The following is a 21,420-nucleotide window of genomic DNA, read 5'->3' as shown; positions in this document are numbered from 1 at the left end:
TAAGCCCTAAAACCTTGGAATCTGATTAAAATCATTTAATTATAATAAGCTATAGAATTGAAGAACATAAGTGTACGGCATCAAGAGAAGATTTGAGCAAAGATTTGCAGAACGAAACGATTGAACTAGATCTACCCAGGTATGAATGATATAATCGCATAAGAAATCATCAGGCCAAGACTACCTAGACTATGAACAGAAACCCGAAGATACGCCCTCCCTTAAGACAGAAGCAAGACATGCCCAAAACTCCGCCCCTATGCACCGACTACCTTGAAAACATGTCGTGATTCATATCCCTCCACAGAGGTAATATCAACCTTCTCATCGGCTGGTATCATATGATGTTTCAGATCCCAACCAGCCCGACGAGAAAGTTCTGATACCACCACATCACAGTCACCCAGGAGATCAATATCGAACTCGGTATGGGATACCGGCTACACGTCATCGTCAGTATGATACAGTGCCAATGTTTTTAGCTTGACTTACAGTGCGCGATATGTAGATCTGCGGGACGTGGCGAGGGAGGATCCCTGGTACCTCAGCTACAGGGGCTACCTTCAACGAGGTTCCGATCACAATGACTAGGTCTGCTTGTTCCCGATCTTGGTGAAGTAGACGTTCGCCAAATTCATCGGGCAAATCTTCCCCAAAGAACGTGATATCAGGCTGCATTGTTTTTTTAGTATGGAAGAAAGTAGGCAAGGCACCGAACGATCACTAACCTTCATCACTCCAGGAGTCGGGATTTCATAGTCGTCCTCATCTGAACTATCATCGGAGACCTTGCGGTCTTTCTGTTGACCATTGGAACTTCGTTTGCGCTTAAGACCTTGCGGCTTTAGTTCTTCTTCTGCGATTTTCTCCTTACATGCGGTGCAGTGGGGGATTTTCCCTGCCCTGATTTCATCGAAGATCGCGTCGCCAGGGACATGGAACCTACACTTCACGCAGGTGGCCGTCGCAAAGGATCCATGGCATTGCACAATTTTTTCCGGGAGTACACCTGCATTTGCTTCGATGTTATCGATATTCTGCGTGTAGTTGGTCAACAGCTTCCCCTTGTCTTGTAGAAGCCGAATGAACCCATGGGTGGGCGACCATTTCTTTTCCGTCGGGAGAATATCCTTGGCAATAGAGAAAAAAACGCTCGGATCCTCCCTGAAGACATGGATATCAAAGACTTCCTGTGGATCGCTCAGGCCCAGATGCGCCAGTTTTGAGTAGAGACCAGTATCTTTAGAACGGAAATCGGGGATACCCAGGCTTGTCGAGATCTGATGAATTACCGGTTAGCAATTAGGGACTAGGGATGTTTAGGATACAGTTTAATATGAACATACACCTGCACCTGTCAGAACTATGATGTTCCGAGACTCGCGAAGGAGCCGAACAGCATCGTCGATGGTGTTGTACTGGGGAAGCTTAGGCCTCCGGGAGAACTCGCGCGAGATCGCGATGGCCAGAAGAGAATGATAAGACTCATCTGGCGCCCCATCGAGGAATGCTGGGGGCGCGATTCCAAATGCCGTGCACAGCTTTTTAGCCGTAACGGTTTCGCGGAGGATGGTCTCTTCCACGAACGCTGCCTTACCAATCGCATGTAGACGCTGTCGATATGCAGTCGCCTCTTCTAGAGTACAGGCACCGGGAACTGCGACGGAAAAGCGCGCACATTAGCCAATGTTCGTTCTGACCTCCGAGAGCGGGGGTGTCCGGGGTAAAAGGTGAGGGTGGATATAGTTACATACCGAGCCCGTCGCGGATCTGGTCATCGCGTAGGAACTGGATCGCCTCATCGCAGTTAGAAAGACTATCCCATCCATCGGAATCATCACTGTCCGTCTCTAAATCCGACGAGATCTCAAGTGCGAGGTCCGGCGCGTCGTCCTCCATGGTGTACTGTTCCTCCATATCCACAGCCTCCACTTCGACTACGGAGGTCTTTAACGAAGCCTCTCCCTTTGGGGCTGGTACCAAATCCATTTTGCAGGAGTTTGAGATGCCAGCCACGGAGATAAACTCTTTCGCTCGCGCTTGAAGTCTGCTCTGGTAAAAATTCGGGCATCTGCCTCACCGGAGGCAACTTAATCCGGAACCGATGAATGAATTGGCAGTGGCGATATCAAAGAAGTTTTGGTTTGTGGTTCAGGGGGTCAATGATGAAAAGAAGAGATAGTGGGGGGAGGGGGAAGGTGAAAGAAACTACTTCTAGTGGTATCAAACAAATCAATGAACATGTACATCATCTCATGTGGTCGTCACTTTTGGTATCTATGAATCTGCCATCTCATCGTCGGAGTCACCTTCAATCTCCGCATCCGAATCCTCGCCTTCTCCCTCTCCTTCAGCTTCACTCTCATCATCTTCTCCAATTTCTTTGTTCATTTCCTGTACAAGCTCCAAGGCATGATCGCGGAGTCGGTCATCCTCGTACTGAAGGATATTGTAGAGCTTTAAGCTTTGTTTGAGCCATTCGCGACTAGCCTCTAGTGATGCATGTCGCGGGGACTCGGCGAGCTCATCAGCGGTCGCATCCTTAGGTGCCTGTCGCTTTTCTGCCAGCAGGAAGAGACACCAGCCTCCGAGATACCAGGCCTCTACACTTTGATCATCCTCTAGAATCAAGCGTTCGAGGACTTCCAGAGCCTCGAGCTCCATGTTCACTTCCATCAGGAGTCGCGCAAGACTGATGCGCACCGCAAAATCGGGAATTTTAAGATCTTCTGGGGCCAGGTCCTTCCAGAAACTCATACTGCGGGTGAGCGCGGCTTGAGCATCTTCGGTGCGCAGTTGTGAAATCCGGATGGAGGCGAGGGTCTGTAGTACCTCTGGTGCTTCGGGTGTGACAAGGAGGGCCTCCGTAATAAGTGCTTCACACCGAGCTTCGGCATCCTCTTCCCAGCTGAGCGGATATGTTAGCGTTGGTCCGCATAAAATCTAGAATATAGAGAAACTCACGAAAGATCAGTCATGTAGGTTTCAGCGACGGCGCAGAGTGCGTTAGACAGCTTGGCTTTCTTCTGTTCAATATCGGCGATCTGCTCTGGTGATGTTTTCCCCTCAAGTGACTGAATAATCTGTCTGAGGGACGCCACACCCATCTCGAACCACAGGACGCTGTCCTTTCCACCTTGCTCACTCAATTGTGCAAGCCATAGGAACTTCTCAGCTCCTCCACCCTGGGATTCCGGCACAGAGCCATTTTGATCGAGTTGGACAGCCTGAAGGAAGCAGTTTCTAGCGGTATCGATGTCGCCTAGTTCAACATTGATTTCTCCGAGCAGGTTGATGGCGGGGAGCTGTGCAATAGTGTTTTCAGCAGTCAAATCTAGAGCCTGTTGTGCAACCGCGAGTGCCTCATCGGCTCGACCAGTTTGTAGGAGGATTGTGGCTTGGTCGAGTAACGTCGAGGGATCTTGAGTCATTTTCCCTTTCGAGATCGAGCCACCAGGGCCGAGGACGGACTTTTCGCGGGGCTTGGATGACTTTTTCTTTTGCGGTCTGGGCTTTCCCATGGCAGGATGCAGCAAAATTCAGTAAAAAACCGTGATGCCGTCGACTATAATATTAAGCAGAATGATTGACAATTGTAACCTGAGTACCAGGGAGAAGTAAAAAAAGTGAAGCTCCGCAGCCAAAATTTTGGAGTGTTTGACGGGTTTGCATGTGGGACCGCGTTGCTTTTAGTCTCCTCCAGGGCTAGAAGCGGGTCTCCATTGGAAGTGTAGTTCAGATTCAGATTCTGCCTGCAGTACAGTTTATAATATGAGTTTTTCTACATTCTAAAAGTATTTCCGAGAAGAAATTCAAATTATATATCAAGAGACTGCCATAAAGATATGACAAGGCTGTATGTGGCTGACTATTCCTATGCTCTATACGGAGTACAAAGTTCAGAGTCTCCAATGGTTGTGCAATTCCATCACTATCATTCCAGCCCGCCTTCTTAATCCCACATCATAGCTAATATGACTGAAACCGGGTTCTTTCCCTCACCAGGCGAGCATATCATATGTTTTGATGATGGCGATGAGGTCGAGAAAGTGAAAGACGTATCTGTGTGTGAGATCTGGGGGGGGAGGCCTGGGGCCTAGCTATTTTCCCTGACAATCCTAAGGGTCGAGCAGATCTTTCCAAGCGGAAGCTCTAGCCCTGATGGTCACTTTCCTGCCTTATGCGACGATGTACCGCTCGCTCGCTGCAATTTCCAATCCCCCACTCATCTGTACACATTTTAATAATTATGTTACTTACGTGCCACATGATTCCTCTTATATATGTAGCTAGCTTGGGTTTTCTTCCCGTTTGAATATTAGTGAGCGAGTTAGGGTGTGCTCGAGGTCACAGTTGGAAGTTAGAGAGGAAGCGGGAGAATTGATAGATCCACGTGACCGGGCTTGGCCCCGACGTTTGTTGCGTCGACTTGGTTTGCGCTCCGCTCTTTTTTCTGAGTTGGTTAATATTGCGATATCTCAAAATCTTGTTTAGACAGTCTTTTAGTCTGTCCCGCCAGAACTATACCCGTCCCTCCAAGCGGTGTTTCCTGAAGAACCTGCACTCCGGCGCTCAAATCGTTACCCCTCCAATCCGCGGGCGGATCAATAGCTATGGGTCGCGAAGACCAGATTGAGGAGCGTGAAGTGCTCGATTCAATCTTCCCTGACGAAATTACCGGTAGGTAACAGATAAGGCCTCTAGGTGGCTCAAACTCCCGTTTTTTTCCCTTGCTCACAGCAAGACCTGGTATCTAGACATATCCGAAACCTCGTACCGAGTATCCATAACCCTCGATGCCCTCGAATATGAAGGCGATGAAACAGAACAACCTGTGATATGCCTGGAAGTCTCCTACCCGGAAGACTACCCCGATGTTGGCCCAAATCTCAGCATTTCCTCTCCACCCAATGCTTCGAAGCATGATCGGCTAGATATCCAGGAAGACCGCGATCTACTGATGGAGTCTCTTCAACCCACTATTGAAGAGAACCTGGGTATGCCGATGATATTCACATTGGTCAGTGCACTCAAGGAAAGCGCAGAGCAGCTTATGATCGAGCGAGCAGACGCCATTCAAGCTGAGAAGGACCAAGTCGCTGCGAAGAGAGAGGAGGAGGAGAATAGAAAATTCCATGGCACGCCAGTCACTGTCCAATCATTTTTGGAGTGGAGCGCCAAGTTTAAAAAGGAGCAGGAGGAAGAGGAGCTTCGGGTACGCGAAGAAAAGGAATTGGAGGACAAGAAAAAGAAGACCACGAAAGAGGAGAAAAAGCTCACAGGGCGACAATTGTGGGAGAGAGGCTTGGCCAAGGGCGATTATGATGAGGAAGACGATGATGCCTTGCCACCTATTGAAAAGCTCAAAGTGGCTGCATGAACTGATACATAGAAATGCTAATGACCTGCCATTACTTCATGGAATTATGTATTATAACGTTGAATTGGTGTGATTGTACTGAGCAGTCAGTGAACTTGTGTCAAGGGTAGGTGGGGTAGTATACAGGTTTGAAAGTCCACTATGGACTTAGGTTATTGTACAGGGAAAGATAATGCTCAATCAGTGGATAAAAAGGGCCCAAAAGAGACCCGTTGTCTCGCGTTGAGGTGTTTGCCGGGGCCGAGTGACTTCGAAATGCTAGCCGTCCATAGTGCCCATGGATCGGATATGATCAAGAAAGGACATACCTGCCCAAGTTGGCATAGATAATTTACCATGCCTTTTAGATGCTTCCAGCAACTGACCTTTGTCTTCTAATCTCGGGCGACATTGGCCATGGTAGGGCCATATACGTATGTGGCTCTGATGTGGCCGGATATGAAGCTAGGCTATAACGGCCATATGGCTTGACCAACATCCGTCTGTTTGAAGAGCGAGGGGATTGAATGCCAACGAGAAATTCGCGGCAAGGTGTATCACTCGGTTTCATTGCTTTGGCTGCTTTTGGCTAGCTTCTTCTTCCGCCAAAGCCCTTTCAGCTAGAATGATCTTCCACATGTTATCCGCCAGCTCTTTAGCACGCATGTCGAAGTGTCCAATTTTTGCATTAACATCGGCAATAGCATTTGCAGGATGCTCGGACCAAGTGGACGGCTCCTTGGTCTTGGTGATGTGATCCCATTCTTCTTCGTCCTTGGCGAAAAGTAGCTCTATTTTCAGCCTGTCTCGACGTTCAATCCAGTCCCAACGACACCCAAGTTTTTTTCGTATCACACCGCTGACATTTCTCGGCTGCGGCTTTTTATAGCGCAAGAACGGAAGTCCGCGTGCATTGACAAGTACAGGGACATTGCGCTTCTTGTCACCTAACGGCCGGGGTCGGTTGAGGACTGAGGTGGCATTGGGATGTCGCTGAGTTGTTTCCTCCTGTAAGCGAATTGAGTTTTCTTTTCGGGCTTTCTTGGGCGTAAGGGGTTTGGCAGGCGGCGCTATTGGCCGAATTTTCCTTTGCATCGCAGCATATTTATCTTTCTGTGCCCTAGCTTGAGCTACGAGAGTTCTAATCCGGTGTGCATCATGTTGATTGGTGTGGGACAAAGAGAGGAGATCTAGAGCCTGTCATATGGCAATAAAATATCAACATAAGCTCTCAGCCTTGACGAAGATTCGATGCGCATACCTCATAGCCTGCCTTCAAGGCATTTACTGTTTGTGATGGGCTTTGTAGTTTTTTATATTTTCGGAAATTTTGTTGAACAAGGGATTTAGTCTCACCCAGCCACGGAGTGTCTTTTGTTGAAGGACGGCATTGTCGGAGAAGTGCTCGATAAAGTGCTAAACCTATTGGAGGCAGATTGTCAGCTGGAAGGGCTGGAAACGTAGAGAGTAATCTCTTACAAGCAAAACGATGAGCTCCAGAATACTTGGGCACCAGTACTTTATGCATTCCGCCGTGTTGAATGGTTATATCAATGGTGAACCCAAAGCCAAACTATGTACCATATACCCATCTTATCTCGTTTCTACTATGTTGTATGTGTAGGGGTAGGCACCGCCGGTTTACCGCCTACTGTAAATGATGGGCTAGTCCAATCTGGTTAATGCATACGTTTGCCCTTAGGCACGTGACAGAAAACACTTATATATATCCCCCACGGCCCCCAGATTTCCTCCTCTTTTCTTTCTTCTTCAGCTCTCTTTGCCTATTGGCTTAGATCAAGTGTAGTATCTGTTCTTTTCAGTTTAATCTCTGAAAGTTTCCGTCCAGGAAACACTTTGATTATTCCTATTTTTGGACCCCGTGACTTGGCCCCTGTGCTTGCGCATGCCTTGTTGCACAGTGTCATTGGGCTCACACTACCCCCGATCGACGCGAACTCTTTTTTCATCAACAGTTCGGCTTGTTCGGGCCCTTGGAGAAGAAACGTCGCGTAGATATATTTTGCACTTGATACGGATTCTATGTTCCCTCTTGTTGTAACGTTGACATGTTGCCTCAGTGTGCAACTGTCTACGCCACGATATGTTGCGCTGTTTCCCTGCTTGCTTCATGGGCTCTTGGATGGCCTTAACCTGACTTTTTCCTAATGCCCTCGGTGGACTTGACTTCTCTCTAACCTCTTTCCTAAAAGCTGGTCCCCTTGATCTCTTTCCCTATCCCTACGTTTGTTCTACTATCCCACCACCCTCGGTTTGCTTCATGGCAGACAGTGAAAATTTGTACATGGAAATTCGGTCATTCGATAAGAGAATATCATTTGTTTTTGTTATTGGTAAACAGGCGCCTGCCGCAATGCCCAGTCCCACGAAACAAAACACTTTAGAGATGAACACCTATCGAGGGATGAAAATTGAAAGTTGGGGCCCAAAAGAGCCCCTGCCGTACTTTCATGCAGAGACTGTACACGCTCTAGGGTCATAAAAAAAGAGAAGAAGCCATAAAATTTAAATGAGACCGACCCTGATACTCCAAGGTCCGCCTGCACTGAGTGGGTCACATGTTGGACTAGAAAGTCGAGCCCTCTGGGGGCTGCGGCAGCTTCTTATGCTGCGGCAAGGCCATGTACCTAGACAAATTGTGTCAACATCGACCATTGATCTTGTGCAATTATTTGTGCTCACCTTCTCAGCTCAATCAAAACTGTCTCCATGGTGTTGTCTCGTTTCCACTGCGCAAGGGTCGGAAGCTTTGACGGGTCGACCTGTAGTATAATCACTCAGTAATGGCTTTGTATTTTGGTACCCACTCTCGACATACCTTCCCAGAGCTGGGGTCAACGCAAGGAATGTTGACTCGTGAGACGAATTGAATGGTAGGCGGGTTATCAGGGTAGTCAGGTCCGCAGTGAATGTTCACACTATATATCCGGTTTTCATGAACGCTCTGAAAGATGGCAGATTAGCGGTTGTTTCATGGTGGCGTGGAGTAGAGCCAGAAACTAACGTGAGGCGGACCAAGAATGGTTCCATTCCAGTTGCTCATCATCATATCCTCTCCATCAGCAAGTCCGTATGAGCAAGCATCTAAAGAATAAGAAAGATACGTCAGTGATATGAGATCGGAGATTGTCGGAGATCGTAGGAGTCAACCGTACCTGCACTCAGACCCTTCTCGCCCTTTTCGAGCTCCTCCAGGAGTCGAAAGTTTCTTGGAACTTTAGCAGCCATGTTGAGCACCGAGTAGTGGTTTCAGAGGCTGGAAATGTCACGACAAGTATGAACAGATACTAAAGAGGGATGTTGCGACAAGAGGGGCAATGCGCTAGGCGGTCAAGTTGGAGCATAATCACGTGCGATATGGCTTATCGATATATAGCTTGGCGCCTGTTGGAGATGCCACGCCTTGTTGATCCCATCGTGGAATCGTTGTAATAGGAGAATCGCAGCCATTGTTTGTTTTGCTGCTCACATGAACCTCATATCAAAGCTATAATTTTGCAACTTCTCTGGTGTGGGAACTGATCTATTCATCTGCGACCGAGAGATCCCTGTACCGTTGACATCGGGACCTCGGGCCTTAGCCAGTGCTGGCCATGCTCTGATACAACAAAGCAATATCAGAAATGTCCTCCCAATTCTTGCAGACGGAGATCGCCAATTTGATCCATGAGTCTCGAAGGAAAAACTCCGATTTGCGAAATGTTGGTTATCACTCTCTAGGCATCATCATTGGCCATCCATGGCACGCTAACGAGCAATCGATAGGCTGCCGAACAATCGTTGAATGAGCTTAAAGCACTACCCTCAACCTCAGAGGCTCAGATAGCAGCAGGTAAGCTGTTTTATGGCAACCTTTTATCAGTCTCCAGCCGCTAAACTGCCATTAGACCTTGTTCGTAAACCGAATTTCGTCGAGCCATTCATCATTGCATGCCATACTCGGCATGCGAAGCTTGCTGGTATTGGTGTGATCTGCTTACAGAGACTAATTGCATCTCGGTCGCTACCTTCCAGTCGTTTGAAAGATGTCCTCGGGGGCTTGAAGGAGACAACGAGCTTGAGTAAATGACCAAACAAACTAAACCTTTTAAATTCCGCTAACGATTTATAGGCCTTGATATCCAGCTGAAGATTTTACAATCTCTGCCTTCACTTTTGCAATTTTATTCCAATGAATTAAGCGGGGAGCTCCTTGCGAACACGTTGGAAATATGCGCCACGTTACAGGCAAGCAAAACGATTGCAGTCTCCAGTACTGCCGCAGCTACTCTCCAGCAGCTAGTGGTATCGACCTTTGAAAGAGTTTCAAGTGAAGACAATCTTCCAAACGATGTTAAGATTACTACAACGATCAAAATTGATGGTCAGTCGCTCGACATCGGCTACTTTGCCTACGATGCACTACGTGTATTGGATGATCTCTGTCGTCTGATCGATGGTGAGCCACTGCAATTTCTGCGAACACGAACCCTATCCGCGACTTTTGTGCTCGAACTTATCGAGAGTATTCTCCTGAACAGCGGCCGTCTTTTTGTGGGACATCCCGAACTTTCGCAAGTGCTGCGTGTTCGGTTATTACCACTAGCTGTCCGTTGTCTATCTGAGAGGTATTCATTCGCTCATACTGTTCGAGTTGCTCGAATTCTTCTCATTCTTTTGAAGCGTTATATGTCTCTCTTGACTGCAGAATGCGAAATGGCATTGAGTCTGATCACCCATCTTGTTGAACCGGATGGGACAGCACCTTGGAAGCGACTACTCTGCATGGAAGTCTTCCGAGGACTATACTCGGAGCCGGGTGCTGTGCGGCTGATCTACACTTTGTATGACGGCGAGGAAGGTAGAAAGAACATCCTTCGCGACCACATGGCTGCGCTTGTTCGTCTAGCTTCAGAGAAGCCTTCGTTGATCGGCGTCAGCAATCAATCAACAGTACCTTCACGCGGGGAGCACGCAAGATCCACCACAGAGGATCAAATAACTCTTGAGACTGGCGGCGTTGCTGGTGTTATTGGGTCAACTGTTCCTCCAAGTGAAACTAAGGTGCCTGGAATCAGCACTCAGTGGAGTGTTGTTCGTACGCCATACATCGATCTCCTCGACAAGACAGATCCACCCGCACCGCCGGACACTTACATTTATAGCCTTGTTCTGAATTGTATCAGCAGCTTTGCTGAAGGACTCGCGAAATTTATTCTACCATTGACGGTCCCAGATCTAAAGCAAAGACGCAAGAATCGACTTATGAGCCCCGCTCAGGGACCTGACTCTGCCAGATCTTCTCAAGATTTCACAGCAGAACCTATTCGAGCGCAGTCTAACCCGTCATCAAAAAAATCACATGTTCCAATCAATCCTCTAGACCTGCAGTCTCATATACAGTACTCCGCCATCAAGACCTGTGCGGGGATAATAGAGAACTGTTGGCCTGCTGTCCTGGCGGCTTGTTCCACCTTTTTACGTGCATCTTTAGATGACGAATATTACCACAATCTCGTTCGAGCGTTCCAAAAGTTAGCTCATGTGGCGGGTCTTCTGAGATTGGCTGTTCCCCGAGATGCTTTCTTAACAACTCTTGGAAAGGCTGCGACACCTACGAGCGCGGGAGGTGTCAAGTCGCACAATATGTCTGCCACTAGCTCCCAGCAAAGTGACACAATCCAAAAGAAACGAAGAAGCGCGGATCTGTCACTTTCTGGTTCTTTATCAATGGATTCTGCAGGAACAGCTGCGGGGGAAGGATCTCCCGTGTCTTTAAGCACAAGAAATCTACTTTGTATGCGGGCTTTGCTCAACCTCGGAATTGCTTTGGGGCCGACATTGGATCAGCCGGCCTGGTCCATTATCTTTGAAACACTTCAATATACTGGGCTGATGATTGGCATGTCCTCAAGCGCGATGGTCAAGTCAGCTGGTGGGACCGGGGAGGCTCCAGTCACCCCAGGAAATGATGTTCCAACTGCTAATCTCGGAACTGAGGTTATTGCGGTCCAGGCAGCTTCTAGCAAAATGCTCGAAAGCACCAGCGATTTCCCAAGTGCATCCTTTGAGGAAATATTGTTTGCCTTGTTGAATCTGTCAACATTTACGGAGCAGCGTCGCAGCCAGGGTGATGCCCAGGAAGTATCAGAAATTCCTCGGATGCTGCAATCCTCCCAAGAAAGTGGACGCTTACACCAAGGTTCCCGGCGCGTATCAAGTACTGTCGGAAAATCAAGGATGCAAGACGATGAACTCAAATTTGTACTGGAAAAAGGAAACGAACTAGCCAAAGCAAACCTTGAGAGACTGTCTTCGCTTGAAGAAGATGACAGCAAAGCATGGGAGCTACTGACGCAAAGTCTCATATCGGCTTCCGCAAATACTATCATCAGTCCTAATCTTCGCCTGCAGGCAAGCGCAATTTTGAATTCACTCGTATTCTCAACGATGAAACGAAGAGACGAAGACGATGAGAAAGTCTACAATCAATTGCAGACAAGGAATCTGCGAACATTGAAAGCCCAGGTCGCCTCGCTCTATGCATCAGACATGCATACCACCAAGTCGCTACCGATAACCGTGATTGAAATTCACGAACAAAGCTTGGAGGTTTTGAGGGACATTCTCGAACAGTATGCAGAAACGTTCGTGGACGGGTGGCACCTCATATTTGACTTGATATCTGGTGTTTTCCAATCTATCCCGGATCCTGGAACTGGCGATCAGTCTTCCACCCTGACAGAGCGCAGATCCTCGGCTCTTCCAGCAGGTCCTCGTCTGGTACGTGCTGCTTATAAGTCTTTGCATCTTGTCGCATCCGACTTCCTTTCTCTGCTACCAGCGCCTTGTCTCTTGAGCTTGGTGAATGCCTTCTCTAGCTTTACGTCGCAAACCCAAGATTTCAACATCTCCCTTACCACCACCTCGTTTTTCTGGAACGTTTCCGACTTTCTCCAGGGCCAGATTGAGCAGATCTCAGTCGGCCATGTTGATGCATCCGTCAGTGAAGAAGAGCTAGCTAAATTGGCTCATGACGAAGACCCTTCTGTGTCTCGGAACTCATTGTGGCTGCTGCTGTTACTTCGCATCGTTGATATCTCGACAGACAGTCGACCCGAGATTCGAAATAGCGCAGTCCATACGCTTCTGCGAATTTTCGACGCCTACGGGCAGCAGCTCTCCCCCAAAGCGTGGCGTCTGTGCCTAAACATGGTCCTCTTTAAGATGTCTGAGGGAATTGAGACCCCTCTGCTCCAAGCCAAGAACAATCGGAGTAATGCAAAATCTGATGATTTCAAGGCGTGGGTGGATACGACAGTGGTGATGATCAAGGGTTTATCGGATCTGGTGACGAATTTCTTTGAGGCTCTTGTGCGCGACGAGAAGTTCGATCAATCCTGGAAGCGACTTTTGAAGTACTTGCAAAGTCTGATTGACTTGCATATTTTGGATTTCAGTGAAGCAACATTTTCTAGCCTCTCAGCAATTCTCCTCCGGGTACAAAATGGAGATGAACTTAGCAACGATGCTCTTGAGTGTGCGTGGCTTCTTTGGGCAAACGGACACCCTGCTGGTGATGATAAGATGCTTGACTTGGATCAACCTAACCAGGATGCTGCTTTGGCCTATCTACATACATTCCAACAGGTCTATCGCCTTTACAAAGATCAGCTGAGCACAAAGCACATTGAAAAGGTCCTTCATCACCTCGGTTTGCTTGTGTGGAACTCGGTCTCCCCGCGCTACTCTCCAGATATCGACCGACCCTCAGCCCTGCAAGCCCTCGTCATTGATTGTATCAAAACGCTCTGCCTGGAGAAAGAGGACTCCCAACCGGATATTATCTTGTGCCTTGCTGAACTAACCGATTCAGCACTATCAAAATGGAGCCCCGGCGGCGACACTCGAAGACCGGCGTTCGTGGCCTTCTCGAAACATGCCATTGATCTTGTCAGCTGGTACATTGCCGAATTCGGCATCAAGCAAGACGTCTTCACGAATGGCGCTCTTGCAAATGCTCTCGAACACCTCGGTGCTCTAGTTGCGCAAAAGTATACATGGCAAGGGAAGGACCGCGAGCCATTCTTATGGCAAAAAGCCACAACAGTATCCCTGAACATTCTCCAAGTCGCAGTTCCCTACGTAGAAAAGCAATACACGAAGGCAAACGAGTCCGAAACATCCCAGTTCTGGCAACGCATCGTCGACATCACAAATGGAATTGTTTCCGCCCGTGGCTTCCAAACCCAACAACTCCCCAATGTCCGAATCACTGCAGACGAAGCATTCGACATCAAAGCCTTCACCCGCCTGAAGACTCTCATCCTCCCATCCCTCGGAGCAGCGGTGATCCCAGACGCCGTCCGCAGCGACTTCGCCCGCGCTCTCTTCCACTCCTCCTTCATCTACGCTCCCCTCCGCTTCGACCTACCCACCACCGGCCTCGAAGACGCACCACTACAGGACTTCTACACCGTCCGCCCCGGCCGTACTTTCGACCCGCCACCAACCCTGCGTCCGGGAATAGCCTATGTCCTCATAGACACGCTCTTTGAGCTCGCTGCACACTCGCAAGCCAAGGCCGAAACAAAAACCGACGCCCTGTCCCCGCAGACTCTGCTCGCCCGCTCGATCTCACCCTACCTCCTCTTGCGTTGTGCGGTCTCGCTCAAGTCTTATATCGCAGACCAGCCGCTGCGCGGCTTGATGCCCCAGCCCACACCTGCCCGCAAAGCCCTGCTCCATCTGCTCGTCTGCATGGTCGAGCTGAAGAGTGAGCCATCAGCTATCCCGGATCCGCCTTCGCTAAAGACCGTCTCAGTTGTTGAGGCCAGGGACGTGGAAGAGCACCACTATCGGAAACATCTTGAGTGGATCTATCCGTTGGTTGTGCGCGCTGTGCAGGTCGCTGGTAAAGAGCGGGATGATGGGCAGATTCTCCAGGCGCTGGGGAAGGTGTTGCAGGAGATTGGTCGGTTTGAGTATTAGAGCTATGTAGATAGAGCTTGGTCGTATATAAAGTGTGACCCGGTTGTGTGTGTATTATGTACTATGGCGATGAATGCATTGTTTTTACTTTATATTCCAGACTCAATATTCCCCAGCATGAAGATATCGGAAAGGGAGACAATTTACAATGAATCTAAGATCAGGTTCGATTTGAAATGAGGCTTGGCACGAATGTAGGCAGAGTAAAGTATACTACAGAGTGATATCGTGACATAGCCGTGAGACAGGATCAACGGACACAAAATGGATAGAGAGTAGTAGAGCGGTAAGGGAAATCGAGATTGGAGAAAGGAAGCGGGTATAGAATAACAGATCCGCAGGTACTAAGGGGCTGTAAGAAAGACGATAATAAGGATAGAATAAGATAGTCTATGCTGCGGGTGCGGGAACAGGCTGAGGCTCCTGCCGAAGTGGCGCGGCTTCTCTGCCGGGTCCAGCGGTAGCAGAGCCTGGTGGAAGAGCGGGCTGCTGGCGCTGTTGCTCAAGGAGCATCTGCTGCTGGATCTGCTGCTGCTGTGCGATCTGGGCGTTCGGGGCGATCTCGGGAGCTTGTCGGTAGAGCGCAATTTCAGATTGTTTGAAGTAGCGGCGGGCATCTGTTGTTTATTGGATTAGTTTTGAGACATTGAGATTGTAAACCAATGAGGTATCAGAAATGGGCAGAGTGTATGGTAAAGTATATCGGTGGAGTTGCCAGTTCCAAGAGTGGTTTAGCGTGGGGTGTCGGGTTTTGGGGGTGGCTCGGAGGCAAATCGGCAAAGAAATGATGCCACCCGGGCCGACTGGGATGGTTGCCTTTGGTAATTTCAATTGCCGGCGGCTATTGCATATTGCCCGTCTCTGCACCCCGCATTCTGGGATGCGTCACGGACTGGATGGTTGCCAAGATCGGAGAACGGAGAAAGGATGGGGTAATTAGAGCGTACCTTCGTCAATCAGTACGAGACTGAGATAGTACCTTGTCGAGTACTTCTTGTTAACGTCGCGGAATGTCGGCGTCAAGTCAAATCCACCAAGGAACAAACGGATTGGAATCGTTTCACCTATGGAAAGTCAGCTATGCTCAAGATAACCCCAAGCTTGCCAATCCTCGCGAGAATCATGGAGGCCCCGGGGTGATGGCCTGGTCCATAGTATTCAAGGTGTTCACTAACCTCTCGATGGCGAACCATCCATAATCTGCACGCAAGTTAGCATTCATATGGTCTGCATTTCATACCCCAATACCACACCACGTGTGTTCAATAAACCACATACCTCAAAGCGCACCAAAGTCTCACTCTCGTTATATTGGTTTGGCGGGGATCCCGTTGTCTCCCGCCGAATGATAGACAATTCCATATGCTTGATCTTGAGCCGGACGAGCAAGAAATAGATACGGCCAACAATCACATCCTTGAGGTGATACTTGGATTTGGAGTATTCGAATTCGATATGCAAGCAATCCTCGATACCGACATCCATCTTGATAGGGCTGTTATTCTCAGGTGGCATGCGGTACGAGTACACCCACAAGTCCTTTTCCCGAATGACATCCGCCATGCGCCGCGAGACGGTCACCCGAACGAAGTAGCGCAGCTTGACGTTGATGCCATTGTAAGACTCGTATTGCTTTTCGACATTCTTGAAATTGAAGGGGAAGGTCTGCGGGTGAAGCAGTTCGCCGGGCGCGGCAAGCTCCTGGACTAGGGAAAGAAATTCATAATGGTTGCCTCGGTCGTAGAACATCTCTGTACTCCGAAATGGTAAGGTGTCAGTGGCCAGTCTGCGATGGCGAACCTAGCTAGGGAAGGCTAGATAGAAGATCCGACGCACCAATTGTGCCAATAAATTGCACCTTGATTCCCGTGTGTTCTAGTCGCTTGCCGTCCTTCGGTCTGACGGTCACGGCACCCTTGACGGACTCGCCATCCATGTACAGAGGGACCCGCTCGCGACGGCCCTTGTCGAGCTTGACATCGACGGTCTGGCGCTCATCGAGGTCTTCGAGAACCACATCAATGTCCACCGGTGTGGAGAAGAAAAGTGAAGCCATAGCGGAGGTAATTGAGGCTGCAGCTATCGAGGCCCGAACCAATAAGTCGGAGCTTTGATGATCTGGAGCTGTCGCGGTGGCCTGGAGATGGCTTATGTAATACCGCCTCCCCGCCCCGCCCCCATGAGCTGATATTTGATATGTTTTCGTATGAAACTGCTGATTGTAGTATAAGACCTTAGTAAATCCCCATATATGATATTTGATACTCTCTTCATATTTAGCTCCACTTAATCTCCGCCGGTGTTGGTTCTAGAACAAGGTAATAATATCACTGATCTACAACTATCCGCTGAATTTTGGACTCCGTGGGCTCTTCCGACATGTCAGATCCACTGAAAGAGAACCTACTCAAGATTTCGCACCGATTGGACCTAAAGCCCTGTGTTCGCTCTCTTCGCTGTCTTCCAGACGTCTAAATACAAATCAGCCATACGGATCAGAACCCAACACACCCTCTGGACTACACCGGATAAGCACGAGATATCGGATATGTCGGAATCCGCTTCCCGTCACAGTCAGCTTCCCTCCTGACCATGGACGGAATCCACAGAAAACCACATCTAGTCCAAGCAGGGATCTGACTCGTTTACCCCGCGGGAAGTTCCCATCTTCCCCGGATTCTGACCGGGGGGAAAATCAATGGTCTCATGCTTACCAGGCACACCTGGGTATAGTCGGTGTGACGGTGCGAGGGAATCACCATGCATATTCCTTGCTCGTGTCTTCGTGTTCGTTATGTCCTATCGGATGAGACTCTATTCTCCGGAACGTTCGCCTCCCTTCTTCCAGGGGATTGAGTATCGGCAATCCGTGTACTCCCGTACGATCTTTCAAGAGCCGGGTGGATCTACGAATGTTCCAGAGTGTGTGGGCCGTGTTGACTTACCCGGAGTGTCACGGGACAATCAGAGATAATTTAAAAAAAAAGAAATGACGCAGTTATATTAGTTCGATTCAATTGAAACAACTCAAAAAGTTAGAGGAAAATGCCCAGGTGACCAAGTTTCCAAACTGGCGGTGTCTGTCTAGCGTGGGGGTGAGTTAAGTGTATAAAATACCGTGACATCATAGAGATATATGGTATTTTAGATGTAGTCGATTGAGAGTTGATATATCAAAAGTATAGAGAATAGTTCTACTGAAACTTATATCCCTGAACCTGGACATTCACCTGGGGTTATAGTCCCAAGATATTCAACTAGCCTAACTAACATGATAAAAAGAACCAATAACCGTACGAATGTCGTCTCCTCCCCCACTCGGCTTCTGCTTTCTATTTTACCCGACCCACCTACAGTATAAGTACTTAAAAAGAGTAGGCTCGCTTTTATTTCTGAGGATAAATTTTTATAGACTCTCTCTGTTATAGAACAACACCCGTGTATCACTCCAGCGTCATACCTCCACTTCGACCCAAGATATCATATTCTGGAACCAGAAAATCCAAAGACCATTTCTCCATTTCTTTCCAAATACCTTTTTCTTTCTCTACAACATGCTTTCCGCAGGCGAACGATCCCAGCCTCACGCTACCATAGTAGATACCGTGAGCAAGGCGCGCATTATGCCGAACATTGCCGCCAACGGAACCAACGGAGTGACATCCTCTACCTCCAAACCCGCGCAAATGCAACATATCTGGGTCGTGACCGGTCCAGCAGGATGCGGAAAGAGCACTGTCGGTAATGTCCTACGCACCGAGCTAGGCATTCCATTCCTAGAAGGCGACGACGTAAGTGCACCCGGTGCCTGAATGCACCAGATACCCAATTCACGCCGAAACCCCCCATTTACACACATAACTAACAAACCCCTAGTTCCACCCTGCAGCAAACAAAGACAAAATGGGAAAAGGCATACCACTCACAGACGAAGACCGCTGGGACTGGCTGATCTCCCTTCGACAAGCAGCAATCAACGCCCTCTCCCCCTCAGAAGCAAACAACTTCCACCCACCCGCCGGCGTGGTAGTAGCCTGCTCCGCGCTGAAGCAGAAATACCGGGATGTGATGCGTGTCGCCGCGTACGGCTCGTCCTTGGTGCAGATCCACTTCGTCTACCTCAAGCTCACCGAGGATGTGTTGCTGCAGCGCGTCTCGCAGCGCCAATCACACTACATGAAGAGCAGTATGGTGCAGTCGCAGCTTGCTGTCCTCGAGGAGCCTAAGGGCGAGTGGGATGCTATCACTATCAATGTTGAGGGTACGATGGAGGATGTGCATCGTAACGTTATTGATGCTGTTACTGAGAAGCTTGCCGAGTATAAGTGATTTTCTTTTTCTCGATCTTACTATGGGTTGATGGGATTGAGTTTACTTTGTTCGGTGAGATTGTCGATGATGTCTCATTGGCATGTTCGAGCAAAAATGGGTATGGTATATGCATGGAGGATTTCTTAGCATTTTGGTTCTTTTCTGTTTTTTATTTTGTTATTCCTCCAAATGGTGTTGGGTGTTTTGGCCGGCTTGGCTATGTCACCGGTCTGTTTTAGATCTGGCGTTTCTTGATGAAGCTCGCATCTTGAGTTTCTACCTGGTGATGTTTTGATATATCCACTGTCTGACTTGGCAGCTTTGCGATATCCTTTTATCTTGGGTGTGGATTTTCATATCAATTGACCTGTCTATATATACATATTTATTTTTTTTCATCTTTTTGCTTTCTCTGTACGATGTACTAAGAAACTCATACTATAATGAATATATTGGAGCTAGCAAACAAGTTATACCAAGTATGTAGTGTCTTAAGATGTACCCAAAAATTGATATTATTTAGATACAATTGAGTAGTTCACCAAAGAGGTGACTTGTCTATTCACCTGAGATTTAGAAGCATGAGCTCGGGCGACTCAACTAGGTCCTTAACTCTGTTACCCATCCTCGCCATTGTCGCACCATCAATAACACGGTGGTCCGCGCTCCAACTGAAGTTAACCATGTCCCCGCGTGTAACCTGTCCGTCCTCATCAAAGACCGGCACCGTTCTAGACCTACCCACGCCGAGAATAGCCACTTCGGTCGGCACAATCACCGGAGCCACATATGTACCTCCGATATTGCCGATATTCGATACAGTGATAGTACCGCCACTGAGGTCAGCGGGCGTCAACTTGCCGCTTTGACCAAGGGCACTGAGCCGCGCAATCTCAGCGGCAATGTCGAAGATCGAACGGCTGGCGACATTCTTGATGTTCGGAACGATAAGACCATTGGGCGTATCCATAGCAATTCCAATATTGTGCTTGGCGCGCATGACTAGCTTGGGCTTTGCGGGGTCTGTGGTATCAACTTTCGAGTTAAGGATTGGGAAATCAGTCAGAGCCTGTGAGACGGCCTTGACGACGAAGGGGAGGAAGGTGATTTTGGTAGGATCGCGTTTGTCGCTGGCGAGTTTCTTGCGGATGGCGGTGATGTCGTTGACTTTGAGTTCGTCTGCGTAGAGGAAGTGCGGGATGTTCAGGGATTTGGTCATTGTCTTGAACATCTGTGATTGCACCGGGGTCAGGTTGGCGATTGACTCTACTTGTCGTGTGTCTGGTGACATGGAAGCCAAGGCGGCCATCGATGTAGGAACTGCTGGAGAATCTCTCTCCGCTACGAACTTCAGTACATCTTCTTTCATCACCCGCCCTTCTTTGCCAGTTCCGTTGACATCGAGGATGTTCACGCCGTGGCTCTTTAATAGCCCGCGTACTGCGGGTACTGCAAGGGATGCATGCTTTGACTTGGGTGTATCATCCAGAACTTTGATGGGCGAAGGGGTTAATGAGGAGGATTCGGCTGCTTGAGGCGCAGCTGTGATCTCAGAGACAGGAGGAGTAGGTTCAGACGGCGCCCCCCTTGATTCATGCGGCGGGTTATCATCGGGGTATTTTCCATCTGCAACTTCGATATCGCAGAGTGCCTACCAAAGCCTGTCAGTATGGTAATTGCAGTGTGAGTATCAGATGGATAAGAGTGAAGGTAGTACACACTCTTCCCGTAGGCACTGTATCATCTGTTTCGAAATGTAGTTTCTTAATAACGCCCTCGTATCTCGAAGTAATCTAGGTTCATTAGCTATTAACTCATGATATGGGAATAAAGGAGGTAGCACTCACATCATCGACAGCTTTATCCGACTGATATTGACACAAAGGCTTCCATTCCTCAATATGAGCCCCTTCTTCCACGTACCATTGGATGATCTGGACCTCAGTGATGCCTATGTAGTAATTGTAAGTGAACAAATTGAAGAATGAGGCAGGGAATAAGCATATATTACCCTCGCCGACGTCCTTTAGAACTTGTGATTTGATCGCCCATAGCAGAGAGCTGGCATGGAATCTCCGGGACAAGAGCGGTGGTAGTGTGGAGCGGATGCGGAGACGATTCTGGGGTAGACAAGGCCTGAAGTTGCGGGCAGTGAGTCCCCCGCTGCGGCTGAAATTCATGATTAAAAAAAGACAGGTTGATAAAGACAGATCCAAGAGATGTCTTTTGAGATTCCTGAAGAGAAAAGGAGCATTGTGTCTACTTTATTTGGCTCTCGAGCATCGACTGTTCTGCCCGCATGCCGATGCTAACCGACGCTACCCACGTGATCTCCGGTCTCCCCGCATTTATTGATGCGGGCAAGTATGGTTCTGGGGAAGTATGGCACTAACGTTATGGTCTCATTTCTTTGTATATTTTTGAATTGCTAGGCAATCATTACTGTTTGCTTTCATTGTGAGATGTCAATTGGGAAATTTTGAGTAAATTAATACTGCACAGGTTATCCATAGACAGCTGGGTAGTATAAAATGAAGTAGACTAAGGAATAGAACCTAAAGCGCAGATATACCATTAGTAAGGGCAGTTGGAGTAGAATGTATGTATATGGCACAAGCAATTCATTCTATTTAACTCTAGTTTAATTTTAGCTGCTAATAATCCTTCCCAGATAGCTGAGTGGGTGAGAGACACAAGGCTATCTGATTGCTGAATGGAACAATGAGCCCGGGTGATACCGCATTGGGAAGTTCAGTTAA

The 21,420-nt window shown here is 48.5% G+C and overlaps 9 protein-coding genes across 9 annotated transcripts; 3 read left to right on the top strand and 6 right to left on the bottom strand.

The window, feature by feature from the left end:
- Nucleotides 1–257: 257 nt before the first annotated feature.
- On the bottom strand, nucleotides 258–1,989 carry N7479_002107 (putative histone deacetylase SIR2; the record flags this gene model as incomplete). The annotated part of the gene is made up of 5 exons (XM_057249804.1): nucleotides 258–440; nucleotides 493–672; nucleotides 729–1,280; nucleotides 1,347–1,657; nucleotides 1,755–1,989. 5 exons carry the CDS (start codon nucleotides 1,987–1,989, stop codon nucleotides 258–260), a joined length of 1,461 nt encoding a protein of 486 aa, XP_057114236.1.
- Nucleotides 1,990–2,277: 288 nt separating this feature from the next.
- On the bottom strand, nucleotides 2,278–3,521 carry N7479_002106 (ACL4 family protein; the record flags this gene model as incomplete). Its single annotated transcript, XM_057249803.1, has 2 exons — nucleotides 2,278–2,908; nucleotides 2,965–3,521. The coding sequence occupies 2 exons, from the start codon at nucleotides 3,519–3,521 to the stop codon at nucleotides 2,278–2,280; spliced, it is 1,188 nt and encodes a 395-aa protein (XP_057114235.1).
- A 1,092-nt stretch (nucleotides 3,522–4,613) lies between these two features.
- N7479_002105 (RWD domain-containing protein) lies at nucleotides 4,614–5,380 on the top strand (the record flags this gene model as incomplete). Its single annotated transcript, XM_057249802.1, has 2 exons — nucleotides 4,614–4,680; nucleotides 4,758–5,380. The coding sequence occupies 2 exons, from the start codon at nucleotides 4,614–4,616 to the stop codon at nucleotides 5,378–5,380; spliced, it is 690 nt and encodes a 229-aa protein (XP_057114234.1).
- A 546-nt stretch (nucleotides 5,381–5,926) lies between these two features.
- On the bottom strand, nucleotides 5,927–6,887 carry N7479_002104 (LYR motif-containing protein; the record flags this gene model as incomplete). Its single annotated transcript, XM_057249801.1, has 2 exons — nucleotides 5,927–6,556; nucleotides 6,621–6,887. 2 exons carry the CDS (start codon nucleotides 6,885–6,887, stop codon nucleotides 5,927–5,929), a joined length of 897 nt encoding a protein of 298 aa, XP_057114233.1.
- A 1,059-nt stretch (nucleotides 6,888–7,946) lies between these two features.
- Nucleotides 7,947–8,608, bottom strand: N7479_002103 (E2 ubiquitin-conjugating protein MMS2; the record flags this gene model as incomplete). The annotated part of the gene is made up of 5 exons (XM_057249800.1): nucleotides 7,947–8,007; nucleotides 8,063–8,142; nucleotides 8,199–8,324; nucleotides 8,385–8,464; nucleotides 8,536–8,608. 5 exons carry the CDS (start codon nucleotides 8,606–8,608, stop codon nucleotides 7,947–7,949), a joined length of 420 nt encoding a protein of 139 aa, XP_057114232.1.
- A 395-nt stretch (nucleotides 8,609–9,003) lies between these two features.
- N7479_002102 (uncharacterized protein) lies at nucleotides 9,004–14,350 on the top strand (the record flags this gene model as incomplete). The annotated part of the gene is made up of 4 exons (XM_057249799.1): nucleotides 9,004–9,081; nucleotides 9,146–9,212; nucleotides 9,268–9,441; nucleotides 9,492–14,350. The coding sequence occupies 4 exons, from the start codon at nucleotides 9,004–9,006 to the stop codon at nucleotides 14,348–14,350; spliced, it is 5,178 nt and encodes a 1,725-aa protein (XP_057114231.1).
- A 390-nt stretch (nucleotides 14,351–14,740) lies between these two features.
- N7479_002101 (vacuolar protein sorting-associated protein 26) lies at nucleotides 14,741–16,562 on the bottom strand (the record flags this gene model as incomplete). The annotated part of the gene is made up of 5 exons (XM_057249798.1): nucleotides 14,741–14,967; nucleotides 15,298–15,414; nucleotides 15,526–15,550; nucleotides 15,629–16,101; nucleotides 16,187–16,562. Coding segments are annotated over 5 exons (1,218 nt in total), but the record flags the coding sequence as incomplete, so codon positions are not given.
- Nucleotides 16,563–17,904: 1,342 nt separating this feature from the next.
- On the top strand, nucleotides 17,905–18,679 carry N7479_002100 (gluconokinase; the record flags this gene model as incomplete). The annotated part of the gene is made up of 2 exons (XM_057249797.1): nucleotides 17,905–18,141; nucleotides 18,227–18,679. 2 exons carry the CDS (start codon nucleotides 17,905–17,907, stop codon nucleotides 18,677–18,679), a joined length of 690 nt encoding a protein of 229 aa, XP_057114229.1.
- Nucleotides 18,680–19,223: 544 nt separating this feature from the next.
- On the bottom strand, nucleotides 19,224–20,841 carry N7479_002099 (uncharacterized protein; the record flags this gene model as incomplete). Its single annotated transcript, XM_057249796.1, has 4 exons — nucleotides 19,224–20,312; nucleotides 20,383–20,454; nucleotides 20,509–20,612; nucleotides 20,673–20,841. 4 exons carry the CDS (start codon nucleotides 20,839–20,841, stop codon nucleotides 19,224–19,226), a joined length of 1,434 nt encoding a protein of 477 aa, XP_057114228.1.
- Nucleotides 20,842–21,420: the final 579 nt, after the last annotated feature.

Source organism: Penicillium vulpinum (genome assembly GCF_028829585.1).
Source record: "Penicillium vulpinum strain IBT 29486 chromosome Unknown utg000001l_segment0_segment0, whole genome shotgun sequence".
NCBI classification, from domain to species: Eukaryota; Fungi; Ascomycota; class Eurotiomycetes; order Eurotiales; family Aspergillaceae; genus Penicillium; species Penicillium vulpinum.
Note: the sequence above shows the minus strand (reverse complement) of the source record. Positions and strands in the feature narration are given on the sequence as shown.